The 19238-nt window shown below is 39.6% G+C and overlaps 1 protein-coding gene across 1 annotated transcript; it reads right to left on the bottom strand.

Moving 5' to 3' along the window:
* Positions 1 to 16869: 16869 nt before the first annotated feature.
* LOC124100614 (lysophospholipid acyltransferase 2-like) lies at positions 16870 to 18629 on the bottom strand. Its single transcript, XM_046456178.2, is given in 1 exon segment — positions 16870 to 18629. A coding segment is annotated over 1 exon segment (1164 nt). The 5' UTR covers positions 18508 to 18629; the 3' UTR covers positions 16870 to 17343.
* Between the last annotated feature and the right edge of the window lie 609 nt (positions 18630 to 19238).

Raw genomic sequence — 19238 nt, 5'->3', positions numbered from 1 at the left:
GTTGATCCGTTCTTTTGTGTTTTGTGTATCATCTCCCCTTGAGAGAGACCTGTCTCTCCTACTTTCATCTTGAAAGGCATGATTTCAGAAAAGCCAAAATTCTATCCTGAACACATTGAATTGCCAGGGACTAGAGTGCTCAGGAAAAAAAAGAAAATGTGGAATAAATTAATGAACAAACAAATTCAGGTCTTCTGACTCATACAGAGCACTGTTTGGTGGAAGCAGCACACATTTTACAAGACAAAACCCTATTTGCACCTCAGCCCTAGCCATGATCTCTTAGACAAAATATTCAAAGTCTAAGAATATCGCTTTCTTTATCCATCAAATGGGGTGATTAGTAACCGCCTCACAGGATTGGTTTGAGGATTAAATGATAAAATACATATAAAGCAATAGCATAATTCCTGAGACACAACAAGTGCTCAAGACATGTTAGTTCTCCTCGCATTCCTAAGCTATGTTGACTTACTAAACAGCAACTTTACCTGTGTTGGCTTTCACAATTGGGGAGCTTGGAATTCAATGCCCCAAAAGACTTCTTATTAAACTTTCAAATTTGGTACAAAACAGGAAGTGCCAACCATCTGGAATTGTTTTTTGTTGTAATATATTTTCCAAAATTCAGAAGGAATAGACATTTCAGCAAGTTATTCCTTACCCTAAATTAGAACACACAATCCAAGACAAGGACAGTTTAAAAAGTCAACAAATAGCTGCCATTTTGCTACAAATCAACACAATTTGGATCTGTAATCTTAATATTGCATTAGGGGAAAATTTCCATTGCTCAGATGTCACATAGAAGGTTGAAGTTATAAAAGGGGGCATTAAACATAATCCCAAGAGGAAGATCCAAATTTCAAATAAATCGATGATTATGGTTTCCTAGAGCAATTTCACTGAATTTCCAAGAGCGTCCAACATTGGGGAAGTACATAAATTATATAGCAGGCTATAAAGTCTGACACAGTAAAAGTGGTTCATTCTGAAAAAGGAAATGAATTCTTTGACCTTGACTATCAAAACACCACCATTGATGATTCTATACTTTCTTTGGGGTTTACAATTGAGAAGCCAGTTTATTTTCTCTGCTTTTTATACATTTAAATTTTAAGCCATGAACTTAGTTTTCCTAATTCTTAGGAGGGTTAAACAGGTCACCGGAAAAATAAAAAATCATGTTTGTGGTACAATCTGAATCATGGGTGGCTCAAGTTAGGACCAGGTTCCACTCTGCTTGAAATACTACCTGGCAGGTAGTGGACAAAAAGTTACAGTTCATTCCTTCTTATGAAGAAGCTGTGTATGTGTGTCTGTCTGTTTATTTTTTAAACAATTATGTACCATACATTTTCCTAGCAAGTACTAGAGTAAAATCACTCAGCACCAGGCAAAAGTAGTTGCAGCCAGAAACAAAGATTGAGATTACCATATCAAGAAATCATTTTTTTAAATCCCTGCTCCTCAATTTACTAGCTGTGTGAAATGCGCAAGTCACTTCACCCTATTGTGCCTCAGGTCTTCATGTCTATAAAATGACAAATGATAATAATAGCACCTACATCATAGGAATGTAACGAGTACCCAATATGTTAGGATCTGAAAGGAACTCAGAAAAGCCCATTGAAACCTTTATTACCTCAATAAGAAATCAAGGGAGATTTTCAATGTTTTTTTTTTCTACAACCTGTGTCCTACTTAGGAAGGAAAGATGTAAACAGGTAAAGCTCTCCCACCCTGGGTGGAGGTGATAGACAGGGGCCTTTTCACCATGTCTCACAAGGTTAAAGGAAAACTTGAGTCATCTACACATGTGAAATAATATAAAGGAAATACAAATTAAAAACACTGACATACATCTATGACATACAGGGTCCTCTGGAGAAATAGAACCAGTAGGAGAACTGGAAGTAGATATACCGTTGGCCCTCCTTATCTATGGTTTCCATATCCACAGATCAACAGACCACAGAACAAAAATATTCAGAATAAAAGTTGCTTTTATACTGAACATGTAGACTTTTTTCTTTGACATTATCCCTTAAATAATAGTTTTACAGTTGTTCACATAGCAATTTCGTTGTCTTAGGTATTCTAAGTAATCTAGAAATGATTTAAAATATATGATGGGGATTGCATAAATTATATGCATATATGAAGCCATTTTATACAAGGAATTTGGACCTTCACCAATTTCAATATCCTCAGGAAGTCCTGGAACCAGTCCCCCAAAGATACTTCAGGTATATGTAGTACCCCACCTGCCATATGGAAGACTGAGGAAAACTGGTAGAGTAATAGTCAGATTCTGGAGTCCTGAGAAGCAGGGAAGGCCTGAGCACTGTGGAGTCTAAAGGCCTAAGAACCAGGGGCTCCTGTATCTGAGGATCAGAGAAGATGGACGTCCCAGCTCAAGCAGACAGTAAATCCACCCTTCCTCTGCCCCTTGTTCTATTAGGGACCTAATGAACAGGGTCATACCTGCCTGCATTATCCTAATCTCTTCCAGAAACACTCTCACAGACCCACCCAGAATGTTTTATCAGCAATCCAGGTATCTTTTAACTCAGTCACTTTAACAGATAAAATTAACCATCACAATAAGTGAAATGAGTAAAAATTTCAGTCCAATTTGCCTTTAAAATCAACAGAGGGCTGGGGTTGTGGTTCAGTGGTAGAGCGCTCGCCTAGCATACATGAGGCACTCGGTTCAATTCCCAGCACCACATAAAAATAAAATAAAGGTTATTGTGTCCACCTACAACTAAAAAAAAAAAAAGTTTAAAAAATCAAAACAGAATGCAGAAATCGAGCCCTGGTTCTCTGGTTTCTGGGCCTCATCATTACAAATCATGACCTGTCCTCAGGGCACATGTCTTAACAGCAAGTTTCCACTCTTAACAAAGAACAAAAGATACAAGCCTTCATCTTAGGGGGCCTCACAGAGTCAAAAGGAGTAGACCAAGACACATCACTCTAATGCTCTCCAGAACACAAAGCCCTGGCATGGAGAAGAGCCTGGGAGTGTTGGTCAGCCTGAGCCTGCCGCCCTGCCTACTGCCTCGATGCCTCTCATTTTTGCCCACTGAGTTCTGAAGGGCTTTTTTTTTTTCTTTTTGGAACTGGGGATTGAATTCAAGGGCACTCAACTAAGCCACATCCACAGCCCCCCACTTTTTTTTTTTTTTTTTGGAGAAACAGGGTCTCACTGAGTTGCCTAGCACTTCACTGTTGCTGAGACTGGCTTTGAACTCATGATCCTCCTGTCTCAGCCTCCTGAACTGCTGGGACTACAGGCATGTGCCCCAGTGCCCAACACTGGAGGGCATTTTTGAAAGCTGAAAATAACTTTCAGTGCAGCCATAAAAGCAGTTCCTCTGCAAGAGAAAATTTAAATCAACCTTCTGAATGTCCTTGACCATGATGAGATGGGGTGGGGGGGATGATTTCAAAACTGGGGCTTATGAGGGGGAAGAGGGAATACAGTTATCGCCCTGACCCAGGGCACCCACTAAAGAGGACTCTGAGCCAGCCCAGATGAGCTATGGCTTTCCCAGCACCCAGTACACACTCTTCTACCTAGAGCTTAACTCCACAAAGTGAGAACAAAGACACCATCAGCCCATTCATCACAACTGTAATAATGAATAGCTACAGTGACAATGGCAGGAAAGAGGAGAAAAAATAGAATTTTACAAGGCAGAGAAGCAGTAGGAAAATTGCATACTGATCACTGTTCTTCAGGACACACTATGGAGAAAAATTAAGTCTTTAACCTCTGATGGCTTCCTATGGCTAAGCCACAGAAATCTAATTGAGAGAGTACGGTCCACAGAGATCTGCCGTCTGTTCTGGCTGGCCGTAGAATCATATTATTATAAGCCTTTGACTCAATTACTATAAGAAACAAATTGTTGTTGCTATTGCATCACTATACAGACTATGTATCCCCCAAATGTTTTCCTCACCATTTTTTTATTCATCTTCCCCCCATTATCTACAGCAAGCTGTTGAGATAGAAGCCTCATGTACTCTCATGGTATCCTTGTTGGTTCTAAACAGTTTTCCAATTGAGTTTGTATTTCCACTGGAGAAAAGACCAAACTGAGAGCCTGTACAAGGGACAGAAGGATGGCTACTTCATCTGGAATTACATTATATTGGAGCATATTCTTTTATCCTTGAGGTTGGCAAAAATGTTGAACCTCAACCACTTCTCATAATTAGGTGGTCACTGACTGTTATATCCATACATTGTGCATTCTGAGATAGGACAAATATACCTTTCAATTAGTTCAAAAAAACAAGCTCTGATGTATCTGCACAGAATAAACTTAATCCGAGGATGGGGTCCCATTGGGGGTCTGCATCATCTCATCCTGTGCCCGGTGGCAGGTGTAAGCAACTGGACAAGCCAGCAAGCTTTCAGAGGAGAAAGGGAAGGGGGGCAAAAAAGTCATCTCAGATCTCTTTCCCTGTTTTCCATTAAAGCAATTTAATCATTGTTGTGTTAAACCTCTATCTCTTCTTCATCAGGAGAATCCCCCTGTGAAGTTCTACCTCCTCCAGGGACTTCTCTAACTCTCCCAGAACAGAGAGAAGTGACCTACCTTTCTCCTGCTCAAACCAACTCCTCCATGCTTTCCTCACTCTCATTACTTCCAATAGCAACCATCTCTCTGCAACTCTGCTTCACCCATTTTGAACTTGAAACCCTAGCACCAACTCAGTGTCTGGTGTTCAAGAAATTTTCTCTGAATAATTGACTGGATGAATGAACCAAGTACTGCAACTAAACAGTTAGGAAGCTTCAGAAATACAGGTTATTGATTCCTACTAGTAGACTGATTGTCTCCTTGGGTGTCTAGTTTATGTTGTATTGCAAATAGAGGACAATCAAAAGATATGATACTTCTGAATCGGCCAAAAATTGGTTGCCTTAACTTAAACCTCTATAGTCTATAAATAACATAGGCCATACAGGTAAAATTTTATAGCTGATATACTCTAAAAATTCATTTGCAAGTGTTGCTCAGCCTCAAGGAAACGATGATAGTGATGATAATGTTAATCAAAACAGCCAGTAGGAGATAATACACATTAATTGACCACAAACTGTAATTAACAGTTAGTTTTACTTTGGTCACATCCTTGTTCTGACATTGGGCAGTTCTTTGTGGGTGCTTATTGTATTGTTAAAAATGTTCGTTATGTTGTTAAAAATGTTCAGTCATATAAACTGTAAAACAAGAATTATGATCAACAATGAATTAAATTCTATATACCTAGAGGTTTAAAAGAAAGCAAATCTTCCTACAATGTATGATCCTCAATCTGTTATAATATCTGCATTTAATAGCACGTCAATATAAATAGCATCATTTTCTATTTCGATTAATGATTTGGATTTTTGTCTACAATTTAATTAAATCTGTTAATATTGACAGTGGTAGAAATAGAGCTCAAAATCCATAAGCAAGTTCAATATGCAGTATAAGGCTTTGATTATAAGAATAGGTTCTACTTGTAGAAACATGGATTCACAACCTATTTTTAATCTACATAGAAACTATATTCAAACAACAACAAAAACCACAGGGTTCCACTATATTCAGACACAAAGCTTAAAAGAAAAACTTGTGAAAACAAATTCAATCTTTATTTTCTCTCATTTATGAGCAATGTTCCTAGTTGTCATAAAATCTAATCCTGGTTAAAGTTCAATTTAGAGGACAGAATTGAATTAACCAATATTCCAGCAACAATAAAAAGAATAATAACCAAGTGATGACTTACACTTGCATAAGGCTGTACTGTTTTCATGACATTAGAACCCACATTTGTTTCCAATGCAGGGACTCACTCCACAGGCGGCCAGCAGAGCGGAGCGCCTCGTCCAAGCTGGATAAATAATCATCGGTGACAGTGATTGCGTTGACAAGGCCTTCCACTGTGCTCTGCGTCATTCACTGGAGTTCAGCATGAAATCTGACCATGAGCGCTTCTTTTCATGGCCTCCTGAATACTTACCTAAGGAGACCAATACAAGGAACAGTAATGAGATGAGAACTTAAGCAGAGGGAGCATTTTACCCTGTGTGGTTTTAATGGTGCCTAAGAAGAGTCAGTTTCAGGATGAAAGTTAACTCTCAACACGAGAGATTTTGAATAATAAAAAGACAATGCTATTTTTTTGTGTGTTATTTGAGGGAACTCTGGAGAACAATTCAAACCTGGGTCCTGAACAATTGCCATTCTTGTTGTCTATAGAATAATATTCAAAGGTGGATGTCATGGAAGCTCCATAATTTCATGAAGGGTAGGTTATGGAAAGGGATTTACTGGGGAAAACGGAGACATGCACAACTAGGGTCACTCATTGTCCCCATGAAGAGGTGGGCCAAGGCACTCTGCTGGACATTCAAGGTGGCTTACATTCCAGTAAAGGAACCCACCCTTCTGTCTCTATCTGCACCTTTTTAAGGGCAACCATGCAAAAATGGCCTCTTTGCAAGGAATACAATCTCTGCATGCCAGCTAGTCTAGGCTTAAACACCAGCTGAGGGCAGCTGAGCTTGGTCACAGCACCTCCCTCTGGGAGAGGGAAATCCCCCAGTACAGCTGAGTCATTTTCAAGGCACTCAGAGTTGACGTAAAGTCATTTGCAATACCTGTTCTTACGTCACATGAAAGTTTGTGAACAACTAGGAAATAAAGTCAAAATAACCTGAATTCTCTGCTTTCCTGAGTGTCAGTCTTATTAAAATGATCCTGTTAGAGCTAATATCAAATAAAAGCATTTCGAGTCTTCCTGTACAAGAGGTCATTCTTTCTTTCCTTAGAAGTAAGCATACATCTTTCTCTACAAATCAAGTATGAATTCTTTTCTTCCTTTACTTTTGCAATCTATTACTCAAGGACCAATTCTATAAAACAAAAGCTGTGGCATTGATCACATTTGTCTTCAAAGCACCTCAACTCAAGCCCCGTTTCCAAGGCTCTCAGTTTGTCCGCCTGGATTTCTACTTTGGGTTGCTAAGTACCCAATCTAACCTTTTGCCAGAAAAATTTACCTGCTTTGGACCCTATTCTCTTAACAAGAAATTAGATTTGATATACAGACAACCCTATTAAAACTTTTTTCACTAACTAGTGTGCAGTGAAGAGAGCGATTTAAGGAGTAAAGAAAATTCTATGCACTCAAAGATGATACTTTCGTTAAAAACAAAAAAAAAATTCCACATTTCTTTTGTCCTGTAGCCATTTTTAAACTTGGATTCAGTTCGACTTTCTTTCAGATATGAGGCCAAATCGCAACAACTATGTGAATCCTCATAAAGAGACTTGAAAATACTTGAAGTCCTTTGATTATGATTATCAGCCTTCTATCCTGATTTGTATTTCCTAGTTCTTAAATGCTATATTTTATCATTCCCTTGAGGTATGTGTTATTGGTACAGACCCCCACATTTTCATTTTGAAATGATGTTGTGTATAATTAAGCCTGTAAAGCATGCACTCCCTGATAATTGGGTTTTGGTGTATATGAATCTCAAACATGGAGCCACAGTCTCAAGTTCTTGTTGATTAGCTACCAAATATCTAGATGGTTATTTATAATGTCAAAACAGTGTCCTGAACTTGAAGTCAAAATCTTCAGTTAGGTTTCTGACACTGCATTGGTAAGTTTCCCTAAATTTTCCTTTTCCTCTGTTGTTTCTCTATATTGGAAGGGTTTGACCCTCATAAAAAGAAATGCATAAAGCATATTCCACAAGAGATTATCAAAGACTGCAAAAGCTTGGCAACCCTTTACTGTCAGGGAAAAACTTTTTATAAAAGAAAATGATATACCATATTGAAACAATTTCTGAACTGATTAAATGCCAAGATAAGGTAAGACTCTTCAGTCTCATTAAGAAACCAACTGCTGGCCAACTATGCAAACCTCTTTTATGAGACCTTTTAATATTCCTTAAACACAGTCTCCTAAGGTTTCTAAAATAGATTGCTTGACCCTGAGCCCAAATCAACAAAATTTCCCCACAAGCCCTGCAGAAGGAAGGCCCGATAGCCGGATGTGGGCATGACACAGGAAGTACAGTGTGTGCTGCACAGCACAAGCCAGAGAATGTCTGCAGCCCTGGAGAATCAAGCAGGTACCTGTCTGTGCTTCCTGTGGTCTCCAAGAGCTGGGAACTAGACCAAGTCGCCCCATGTTTCCACTGCAGCAAATCATTAGCAAAATAAGCAAATGGCAAGGGTGCCTTTGGAATAAGCAGGTGGCATTTTTCGACAACAAAAATATTGAAAACACAAGTTATTGGCGTGGATATAAACAACACACCTTTATCATGAAAGCAAAGAAGCCTTTCAGCTGGCAGTTGGTCCAAGCCTTCTGATTCACTTCTCTATGTTCAGCTCTTAACACCCTTTGAAATATGTATGAATGAATAAATGAATAAATGAACAAAGCAACAAATAAACAAATGACATCCCTATCAACATTTCAGAACCATTAGAGGACACAATTAGAAACTTCAACATTAACCCCAAGTCTTCAGCTTCAGAAGTCAAAAGGCTTCTTACTTGCTATTACTTCTATATTTATCAGCCTCCAGCTCATTCAAGATTTATCATCAGAAAATCAGGTTCTTTCCATTCTGTATCAAATTAGGAATTCAATTCCTTTGTGATGCATCTCTTTGGGATTTATAATAACTTTTTTCATCTCAAATATTGTGTCACCTTCAATTCTGATAGCCATGGGACACAGGGGATCTTTTCTTAATTTTTAAAAATTATCAAAGTGTCTGGATATTTTAAGTAAAATGTGATAAATTGCCCCAAATAAATCACTTAGATTCCTGAGGAACTACGAGACATGGCATCAAAATCAAGTATTTAATATATACCAAAGAAATGTATGTCTCAGAAGTAGCCCACTTGTTTCAGTATAGGATAGGGTGAATGGCAAAGCCCACCTCCACCCCATACACCATCACCCTGCACACATACATACTCTTTCCTTTCATATAACTTCCAAACTGGGCACAGAGCCATCTCTGTAAAATCTAGGCTAAAAACTACCATCCTAAACAATTCAATTAGAAAGTCTAATAATAAATATATAGTTATTGTGAATACTTCAAAAGTTGTTGATATTTCGATAGACTCATATTTTGCTAGCATGTTGACTATCTAGTATAGGCCAGGCACACTCCTTGAAGTCACATATTTTCGTTAACATAATTTCTCCCAAGTAATTTGGTTGATTTCTAGATCATGAGTTGCATTTCCAGCTGGGTCAATTCCCCTGTAGTATGAATCATCTGGGAACTATCACAGCTCTGGTTTTCATGGGCAACCTGCCTGCCTTCCCCAGGTAGTAGGTATGGGGTAAATCCACTAGTTTTTCCAGGCCTCCTGGTCTGTGGATGATGAAAAATAAGATAGAAGTTGATGAAACTTATATAATAGGTCGAGGTTGTAACTTAATGATAGAACAAGTGCTTAGCATGCATGGGGCCCTGAATTCAATTTCCAGCACATACATATGAGACAGATATATATTTGATGTGTGTGTATATATACATATATATGGATATATATATGGATATATATGGATATGGTGTGTTATAGGTATATATTTACTCTTTTCTCTTTCTTTTTTCTTTCAATGAGATACACATTATTTTACCAGATTTTATCTGAACACAATAGCAAAATAACCTCAACCTTTTCTCTTTCCCTTCCCTGCATTTTTCTCCTTAGGCTAATTTCAAGGTTTAACTCCTGATTCTGTAGCATAGTGTCTTCACGACAGTTGACAAATCATTAGACTCCTTGGGACCTCACCTTGAGAACGTAGATGCAAATATTGTATGATTCAGAGAATTGCTCTGGGAATGGAATAAGTGAGCATCAACATAAAATTCTGGGCATTTCTACTTTTTTGCATTAAATCAGTTTCCAATCCTTGACGTTTTTTCAAGAACAAAAACCATTATATCAACACCCCCTCTTCAATGTACAAACTTGTGACATATCAGCTTTGCATCTCTCTTGTCAGTAACTGGATACCCTATGCACATACAGAATTCACAAACATGAAAATGGTCACTTCTAATAACAACAGTACTGGCATTAGGGAGTCACACAATAGACATGTTTTAAAGCAAAGAATTCTTTTCCACAGAGTATTAATTTACCAACTTTCTACACACCAAGTTCCCAAAGCAGTCAAGACCATCTGTGCCCCACAGGCTTCATGTTTCCCGTAATGGGGCTCTAATTGTTTTTGCATAAATACCCTTAGTATGCAAGCTCTTTATGTAAAACAAAAGTAGATTGAGAAACAGACAACTTGATTCATCATTTTGTTATCTACAAGTTGCACTCCAGAAGACGCCAGGAAAGATCTGGTTAGGGTTAAATATATTTAATATTCAATATACAGTTTTAGCAGATGGTAAAATTCTTGTTTGAACTGTAAGAGAATCGATCATGAAACTTCTCTCTCAAAAACACAAAAATTCTATTACCACTCCCCACATATACTTCTTAAAATGGTTACAAACACATCCACACAAACGTGAACACGTGCATGCATGCGCATACACACACACACACATACATACAGTAAGTATTACAGAGGCACAGCACACTCCAGGCTTTCCATACAAAGTATTTTCTGTGTGAAAGGCTCTTCACTTTGTTTTTTTTTTAAGGACTTTAAACTGAGGTGTTTTAACAGCGCCACCTTGTGGTAGTGAGCCATTTAAAATTTATGTACCCAATGTAACATTTCTTCAGCCACGTTCTCTGGACTGTTTTGTTGTTAATTGTTCTTTTCTTTCTTTCTTTCTTTTTTTCTTTCATTAATATTCACTTATCATTCCTTGGCATTAGTGTTACTGAAGAAGATAAAAATTTCATTAAAACAAAGTAGGCCATTAAAAAAAAAACAAATAGAAATGCATTTTTGTGAGCAGAACTGCAAAAGCTGTACACTTAAGGACTTGCCCCTCTTCAGGGGACAGAAACACAGCGAAAGATCAACCAGAGGTTCATCAAGGAGCATGAGGGGAAAGCAGAATCCACAGGAGACTGATTTAAAATGTTTTGACCAAGTTTTTCTTTTATATCTGCCACATTTTCTGCCTTGCTACCAATCTGAGAACCAGCAGCTCAGACAAGAAGGCAAATGCTTTCCACAAACAATGGAATATTAAAGCCATTGATATTCTTCTCACAGCAGCAGGAACCACAGCCAGGTGCTAAAGGAATTGGCTGCTTGTGAAGAAATAGTCAAATACTCCTTCCTTCCTTCCTTCCTTCCTTCCTTCCTTCCTTCCTTCCTTCCTTCCTTCTTTCTCCTCATTTCTACTGCCTCACATAGCGAAGAGCGTCCCTCTCCCTAGGGACAGGAGTGCTACTTGAAAAAATGTAGTAATAATGCATGAATTCTTTTCACCTAAATCACTTCAACTCCAAGGACACAGGCATTCATTAGGAACTTAAGCCCACTTGCAGATCTGTCCAGTTGACCATTGAAACAAGTAACCACATGTACATTTTTGAGATTTAGGTCATTTAAATCCCATCAAAACCTGCACTCGGCCTTTCTTTGAAAGTCCTTGTCTTTGAACTGAATACTTACCTAAGGAGACACTTGCTTTCTACATCTTCAGATCTGGCACTAGATCCCAGAGATGAGGGCACAGAGAAAAGGACTCAAAAATCAAATTTTGTGGAAGATAAAATTGTGAGAATGCAATCTTTGTTTTTCTATTGACAACTTTGGTTAACAGAAACAATAGCTTTGCACTGACATAACCATTGAAGGTTAAATCATGTATGGAATTACCAACTCAACTTTGAGGAGGATGAGACAGCTGACGCTGCAACAGGAAGCTCTGAGAGGGCCATAGAAATCTCCAAAACCCAATATATTATCCCGTGAGTGTAGGGTCCTGGAGGGCTGCCAAGGTCAGACATGCCTTCTAGCTGACTTTTCCAGGTCGGGACCGACTCCCAGCCAGACTGTGACTGAGCAGTGAATTCCTGTTCCTTCCTGGTGACCCTGTACTACTTTCCAGTAAGCTCTCCCATGGTACAATTGTTTCATTATCTATACAGGAAGGGGATTTGTGATTCCTTCTGGAAACCAGAGAAGAATGGGTGCCAGGTCCACTCTCCTGGCTGCTGGCTCAGAGTCTGAGCATACACAGGCCTGGAAGGAAGCCATTCTTGTGGGGACTGTGATGCAACAGCGTCTCACCACCAGGCTGTGTGACGGCTTTAACTCTGTAATAGCCAGTAGCCTTTGGGTGACCACCAAGTAGAAATTGTCAGGCTGCTAGTGAGCCAGCTACATCTCACAGAACAAATGAGGCCTATATCTGTGTGTCTGTAAATAACCTTTATTGGAGCAGAGCCGTGCTCGTTCATTCAAGTATCCCATATGGCTGCTTGTACACAAGGGCAGAGCTGAGTACCTGCTATAGACACCATCAGCCTGCAAAGCTTGAATTGTTTACTATGTGGCCCTTTATAGAAGCAGTATGTTGGCTTTGGGTTCAACAGAAGGAGCATTAAGAGACTGTGGTAGTGACCTGAAGGACCATGAATAGGAGCTCCAAAGACCTAGGCCTGGCTTCTGGTCCTGCCTCTGCTAGAAATCATCTCTGTATACAGCTCCTGAGTGAATTTGAATATCTCTTTCAGCTGCAGAAGATACAACAGTTCTGGGATTTCATTCACAGAATGCACAGGGGTTCAGAGGTCAAGTTTGCTACCAAATAGTTTCCATTTCCCAAAACCATCCAATAATTATGGGATTTAAAATAATTAGGTTACAATTCATACCCTATGCTTATAAAGAAGGAGCATACACACAGGTGTGCAGACACATGCATGCAATCTCACACAAGCACACACACTGGGGCAGGCCATGGAGCCCACTGGTGTGAGCATAGCGTTTTCACCCAAGTTCCGTGCACTGACCCTCTGTGGGAAATTCATGTGTCTCCAGGGGCGTCAGCATTTGCCCCAAGAAAGCTGCTGCATCTAAGGTCTCACCATCTGTACAGCTGTGATCAAAACATTACTATTCAGTTACTATCTAAGACACAGCTGTAGAATTATGGAGACATGGTTTTATAAAACTAAGCAATTGTGTGAGTGTGCCTTCAAGTTAAAGAAAGAAGAATGTCTAAATCTCAAAATCAATTCATATTTCATGCACATTTACATACAATATAATGAATGCTATCTTCTTTATTTGTTTTCCATACCATCTTTATTTATGCCTTCGTTATGAGACTTACAAATAGTTTCCAAACATCTCTAAATTTAAGAAAATTTTAACTGAGTGAAGCTGATTGAAATTAGCTGTCTTAGTCTGGGTTCTTCCCCAAAGTAGAGCCTGAGGAAAAAAAATAGTTTATTTGAGGAACTGATTCAAAGGAACAGAAGCAGAGAACCAGGAAGATTGAAACAGGGACTGAGGGAAACCAGTCCAAGGGTCTTTTATTGAGCTGGTCATTAAGATGAGCAATTGAGGCTCCCTCCTTCTGAGCTGCTGTGAGCTACCTTGTGGAGTGAGCCACTTGTCTATCTTCCCAAGGGATGCAGAAGGGAAGTATTTATCTAATTCTCACTATTGTCCTATGGGATTTTAACTCACTCTCGCTCGCAGTGTATGCATGAAACAGAGTAGTTGCTGACCTGGTTTCCACAGGGTCAGAAACAACCTCAGAGAAACCCCGTCTCAGAAAGCAAGAGTTTCATGACCGATCACCACTGCACATCAAATTCATGACTGGAGTCAAAAGGCAGGCTGAGCACACGTAAGGAAGTTGCACAAAGAAGTGACCCGTACAATGTGTAATGCTTCAATTTTACCACTCCAGCCTCCCAACATGCTGCCAGGGCTAATAAATCCCATTCGTTTAATGGTTGTAAATAAACCACCTTAATGTACTCAGATCAATAGTGTCCATGAATATGAGGACACAGATAGAGGCTACTACCTCCATTGTATTAGTGACAGTGAATGGATGTTCCCAGAAGAGAAATCTGCAGAGAGATGCTGTAAAAGTGTTTCAAAGGATCAATAGGAGTCTTCAAGGAGGTAAAGCAAAAAGACAGAACAAATCACCTATGTATAGTCATGCAGATTGGGAGAAACATACATGCAAAAAAATACAGGGACTTTGGAAAGATTGAAATAAAAGCACGTGTGAGAAAATGGACAGCCATGAGTTTGAAGAGGTAGGCAGTTCCCAGACGGTGAAACCCTGGATCCCATCCTGAGCACACTGGACTCCATCGTATTGACAATAGAAGAGCATGGAAGGTTGTCAGAAGGAAAGAAGTATTCAGTTTTCTTTGAAAGAAGATAACTCTGATAACATTCTGGAGTTTAGAACATCTCAAAGGAATTTCAGACGTAAATTAAAGTTGGTGTATCTTGATGATCCCAAGATTAAAATATTTCAGCTCTGTCAACCATTTCAATTCATGGGACATACAAGAACCTTTTGTCTGTACAGGACAATGTGGCTAAATTTAACACAAAGCTAAATGAAAGCCACAGCAAAGTTTCATCAAAGCAGAGACTGTTATTTAGAGAATCCGTGTCTGTTATTTATTATTTAGTGTCCACAGTGCTTTATAATGCAATCCTAGAAATAATTTAAACCACTGGTCATTCTCTGGGCTTTTATTTCTGTGAGGCAATATGATAATTCAGGAAGACCATTGCCAAGACTCGACCCAAAATTGTAGACCTTTCTTGTCCTACTGAGAAGAAAAACAGTCATTTTAGGTTTTGGTTGTGAGCATGAATAATGAGCATCCCATAAACAAAATAGACTTCCTCAATTTAAACTTGTCTAAAGTAATTAATTTTATGATCCTTATATGAATGTGTGCGCCCAATGTAAGAGGCAGGAGCATATCTGTGGAGGAATAAGAAGACAGTGGTGTGACACCGCGAGACAAGCAAGGGCAGACAAAGAGACAAGAGAAAAGCTTAAAGGAACAAAAAACTTGCCATGCCTCAGCTTCCACATCTCCTAGAAACCTTTTCCCCCTTGTTCAGACTGTCCAACTGCAGCTCTATACCCACTGACCACCCATCTCTATCCTCCTTGCCCTACACCCTTCCCAGGTTCTGGTGACCACTATTCTATTTGTATACTCCTATCTTCTAAATTCCACACATGAATGAGAACATGCAGTATTTGTCATTATGTTACTTATTTCAATTAATATAATGTCCTCCAGTTCCATCCATGTTTCTACAAATGACAGAGTTTCATTCTTTTCATGGCTGAATAATATTCTGTTGTATTTAATACCACATTTTTCTTTATTATTCACCCATAGATAGACACTGGGTTAGTCAGCACTTTGTGACTGTGACCAAAATATATGACAAGAACAACTTAAAGGAGGAAAAATTTATTTTGGCTTATGGTTTCAGAGGGTATGGTGGCAGAAGAAAGTTGCTCAGTTTTCATGAAGTCAGGAAACAGAGAGAGAGGGGGTAACTAAAGAAAAGGAAAACGCTTTCCAGGCCCACCTGCAGTGATCTACTTCTTCTGATTAGGTCCCACCTCCAAGTAGTCCATTCAGCTCTCAGTGAATCAATCCATCAGATGAACTAATCCACAGATATAGTGGAGCCCTTGTGATCTGATCATTGCCTAAGAACTCCACCTCAGAACCTTGCTGTGTTGGGGACAATGCTTTCAATACATGAGTTTAGGGGTAGAAATAGCAGACTCCTAGGGAGGGGTGCATAACCAATGCCTAGGTTGATTCTATATCTTGGCTATTATGAAAAATATTGCAATAAACATGAACATACAGATGTCTCTCTGACATATTGATTATAATTCCTTTGGATATATACCCAGGAGTAAGATTGCTAGGTAATACGGTAGTTCTATTCTCAATTTTTCAGAAACCTGCATACTATTTTCCATAATGACTGCACTAATTTACATCCCCATTAGTAGTACATAAGAGTACCCCTTTCTTCACATACTGTACAGTGTTTCAGTATTTCCTTTCTTTTCTTTTCTTCTTTTGGGTAACTGAAATGGGATGACATCTCATTGTGTTTTGATTTCTCTGATGATTAATGATATTGGGCATTTTTCATAAAATTGTTGGTCATCTGTATGAGCCCTTGTTTCAGTCAGCTTTTTTGTTGCTGTGATCAAAAGACCCGATCAGAACATTTTTAGAGGAGGAATAATTTATTTGGGGCCTCGCGGTTTCAAAGGTCTCAGTCCATACATAGCCAACTGTACTCCTTAGGGCTCCAGGTGAGGCAGAACATCATGGCAGAAGAGTGTGGGGGGGAATAGGTGCTCAAGATATCCCATCAGGAAGCAGAGAGAGAGAGAGAGAGAGAGAGAGAGAGAGAGAGAGAGAGTACAAGAGCCAGTAGCCCCTCCTCACCAGGACACAATATAAACCACAAAGGCATGTCCCATGCCTCCTCCAGCCACACCCTACCTACCTACCTGCCTACAGTTACCACTCAGTTAATCCCTTTCAGGGGATGAATTCACTGATTTGGTTAAGGCTCTCATAACCCAATCATTTTACCTCTAAGCCTTCTTGCATTATCTCACACATAAGCTTTTGGGAAACACCTAATATGTAATTCATAACAGCCCTTTTGAGAAATGTCTGTTCAGGTCATTTGTGGAGACCCCTTTTCTATTACTAGTTTCTAAACAACAATAAAAATCGTATTTTTTTTTTCAAATACTGAGATGTTTATTGCATTTTTAAAGTATCTACCATCTTAAATATCCTGTTTCAAATTCCTTCTAAATTCCTTTACATTATACAACATCAAATATTGAAATAATCTTCTCATACTATTACACTTGAAAATACCATTTAGGAACAATATTTTAGGAAATAGAGGGTTTAAGGCAAGACATTCATTTGGAAAAGTTAACCCCCTCAATCATTCAGTCGGACACGATAAGTTTTCCACCTCTGCAGTGCCTTGGGGTACACAACATACATTCGGCAACAGGGCACACATATGACCTTGTGGACATATGCTGAGGTTGGAATGCCCCATGAAATATGAAAATATTTTTATGTAAGGCGTGGCCCACAGGAACATGGCATGGGAGGGCTGCTTCTTTCCGTTTCCAATCTGGTTTACAGGAAATTCCCTACCTATAGCTGTCCCATTTCCCCCGTTAATCTCTTTTCAAACAAACACAAACCCCTTGCGAAGGTGCTAAGACTGGTTTCTGTCAACACAAGAAAGGCAGTCAGCAGGAAGGCCTCCCCATCACTGCCTTGATGAAGATGGTCTAGAGGCTTTTTCTTGGTTCTGATTGCAAATGCTGTTTCTTGAGGAGAAACTGTCCTCTCCCAAAGAATTTTCTCTTTCGTCAACCTTTCTGGACTGTGAGAGCTGATGGTTTTCATGTATATTCTTTCCTCTTTGAGTCTTTTTCACTGGCAACAACCATAATACTAAGATACTACAGACGTGAAGGCAGTAATACCAGGAGCTGTAAAACGTGAATGATGGTTTTATAGAAAGAAGCACAAATGGCACAACTGTATAACTTATTGCTATTTGAGTTACTGCCCATGTTATGATGTCATAAAATAATTTAAGTTGGGGAGTTTTGAGGAAATAATGTCTAAAGTTGTTTCTCATAGCTCATGCTGCTAATGTCATCAATACCCCTGTTAAAAAGGTCAGATAGTATCCTGGGTATACCCCATGCCAAATGGCAGAGAGAAAGAAAGTCTGGATGGTTGGACTGATGGAGGCCCGTTCATAACACACCCTTTTGAGCCAAAGAGCTGTCTGGATATTCCAATTATCAAGAAACATCTTGAAACTTGTTGACATCTCTATTTGCTGAATTCTCAAATTGGAAATCAAGTCCCAATGAGCTGCTCCATTTCTGTCATATCCTCTGAAACCAAAGCCTGCAGCATTGTTAATAGCATCAGCTAAGGTCCATGCAAAATAGTATTTAGGTCTGGCAGCCAGTAGAGACATGTACAGATAGGTAATCTTGGTTGGCCATGAAGCTGTGGCTTGAAAGCGCTCATCAATGTTGTACTCCACAGGCAACATGTTGGAGATGGTCAAGTGAACGAGCAAGGAGAGCCCACACACCAGGAGTTTCTGAACCACGGATTCATTTGGAGATGGCTCTGTTCTCTCATACTGCACCTCTTCTTTTCCGTTTTCACCTGACTGTGTCATGTGGTACGACCTGCCTTCAATGAAAGTAATGTAGTCTTTGTAAGAGCAGAGTGGGCCCGCCAGGATGCCCATGAAGTTACAGTTGTAACTTACATACTCCAGGAGGCTTGGCATGCGCCTTACAGCCAAGCCCCTCTGTGATGGAGTCAGTTCTTCATCCTTTCGAACCATCCCATCATGAATTTCATAAGCCAAACTGGTGATCTTCTGAGTGATGATCATCATCGGGCCTGAAAAATCAGCAGAATATTGTCCATAATCAAAGATATAGACTCTAGTGATTTGGCACACTGTGAGGTATCCCAAAGCAAACACAAAACAGTATCTGGTCGATGGGCAGCTGCACGGCGTTGCTTAGGGGCTGCAGCAGGGTGGAGCCCGTGGTGCTGGTGGTGGCCATGGCCTGGGCTCGGGGCTGCGCCCGCTCCGGCCTGCTGCCGCTCGCCGGCTCGCGCTGTGCCGGGCGACGAGGATGGGGATGCAGCGGCGCGACCGCCCCTGGGCCGCCCGCCAAAAATCGTATTTTTTATAAACTACTTTTACCAACCAAAATACTCCAAAACAAATATTGTGACATATTAACGCACATACTTCTTTGTCAATCCACTAAATATCTAACTCTGATGGTGGACATAACTAGCATAATTTTAAGTAGTAGTGAGCATTGATGATATTTTGGAATATCTGCAACATTTTCAGATTACATACATCATATGTATTAATAATTTATACTGGTGACCAATTCAGTGTGCTGATAACACTGCTACAGTTTACTGTCCAACAATAACCAATGTTTACAGGGGCTGGGAGTATAGCTCATTGGCAGAGCACTTGTGTAGCATGTGCAAAGCCCTTGTTTTGATCCCCAGCATAGCAGAAACAAATAACATGATAATGCATATGCTAATGTTCAGTGGAATTAAAGATGAGATTTCTGAATTCTCAGTTAAACCTGC

The sequence above is a fragment of the Marmota monax genome, unplaced genomic scaffold (assembly GCF_021218885.2).
Source record: "Marmota monax isolate L192 unplaced genomic scaffold, Marmota_monax_Labrador192_F-V1.1 WCK01_AAM20220418_F8-fsc00130, whole genome shotgun sequence".
Classification (NCBI taxonomy): domain Eukaryota; kingdom Metazoa; phylum Chordata; class Mammalia; order Rodentia; family Sciuridae; genus Marmota; species Marmota monax.
This window is presented reverse-complemented; position numbering and strand designations above follow the sequence as displayed.